This window comes from Opisthorchis viverrini (assembly GCF_000715545.1).
Source record: "Opisthorchis viverrini unplaced genomic scaffold opera_v5_164, whole genome shotgun sequence".
NCBI lineage: Eukaryota > Metazoa > Platyhelminthes > Trematoda > Opisthorchiida > Opisthorchiidae > Opisthorchis > Opisthorchis viverrini.
The window spans coordinates 71,583-72,290 of NW_008751819.1; the positions used below are offsets into that span (position 1 = coordinate 71,583).

General features: G+C 42.7%; 2 protein-coding genes across 2 annotated transcripts in view; one reads left to right on the plus strand and one right to left on the minus strand.

The window, feature by feature from the left end:
- Positions 1 to 708, minus strand: part of T265_07221 (hypothetical protein) — a gene marked incomplete at both ends in the record, with an annotated part of 102,959 nt that overhangs the window by 56,064 nt on the left and 46,187 nt on the right. The window contains one exon of the mRNA XM_009172686.1: positions 384 to 575. Within this exon, the coding sequence (XP_009170950.1) occupies positions 384 to 575 (192 nt within the window). The remainder of the gene's footprint in view (positions 1 to 383; positions 576 to 708) is intronic.
- The window catches only part of T265_07222 (hypothetical protein), a gene marked incomplete at both ends in the record, with an annotated part of 26,161 nt that overhangs the window by 22,353 nt on the left and 3,100 nt on the right, over positions 1 to 708 (plus strand). The gene's annotated exons all lie outside the window — the stretch shown is intronic.

The window sequence follows — 708 nt, forward strand, 5'->3', positions numbered from 1 at the left end:
TGGAGGAATCCGGTGTAAAAGAGAGCCAAACCAACATTATGATTCCAATTAACCTGGACGGTGAAATTTTTACTCTGACATCCTCAAAATCAGTAATTTTTCACTTTTTTCGTGAAGCTGACTCAGTTGCGAATTAATTTGCTTTCAATCGGACACTCAACTGATATTCTTTCGACGAATGTGCCACACGAAGGCTGTCTCATGTTTCAGTTGAAACCGCATACTAGGTATCGCCGCGGTAAAGTGTCTCGTCTTGGTGTTAGCATTTTTCTGGGGTACATGCCAATTCTCTGAACCAGTTCAAGAATAATAGAGAGAGTATCCTATTCGACAACTGTGTTAGTTTGTGCCCGAGCAGTTTCACCAATAAAATTGTTACTTACCTCCGAAACGCAAGCGGGTTGTGCCGCCATCGATCCGACGTTGGATTCGTGTCTTTGTAAAACAAATCGAATGGACCCCATTTTGGTTTTTCGAAATATTTTGTTGCTCCCACGAATGGCCTCAACGTAAATCGATCGGATGATTGGTGCCGCATTCAAATGACTCAAACCGTAGAGCGTGTGTCCATTGACCTGTCGATTCGTAAGCAATTGCAACAAAAATTACGCATTAGATAACGTGTAAAAGTTGAATTAACTAGCGGAAATAAAACGAGGATTAAATGGTCCCGCGAAATCTCGGGGACTGCGCCTACCTAATGAGCCC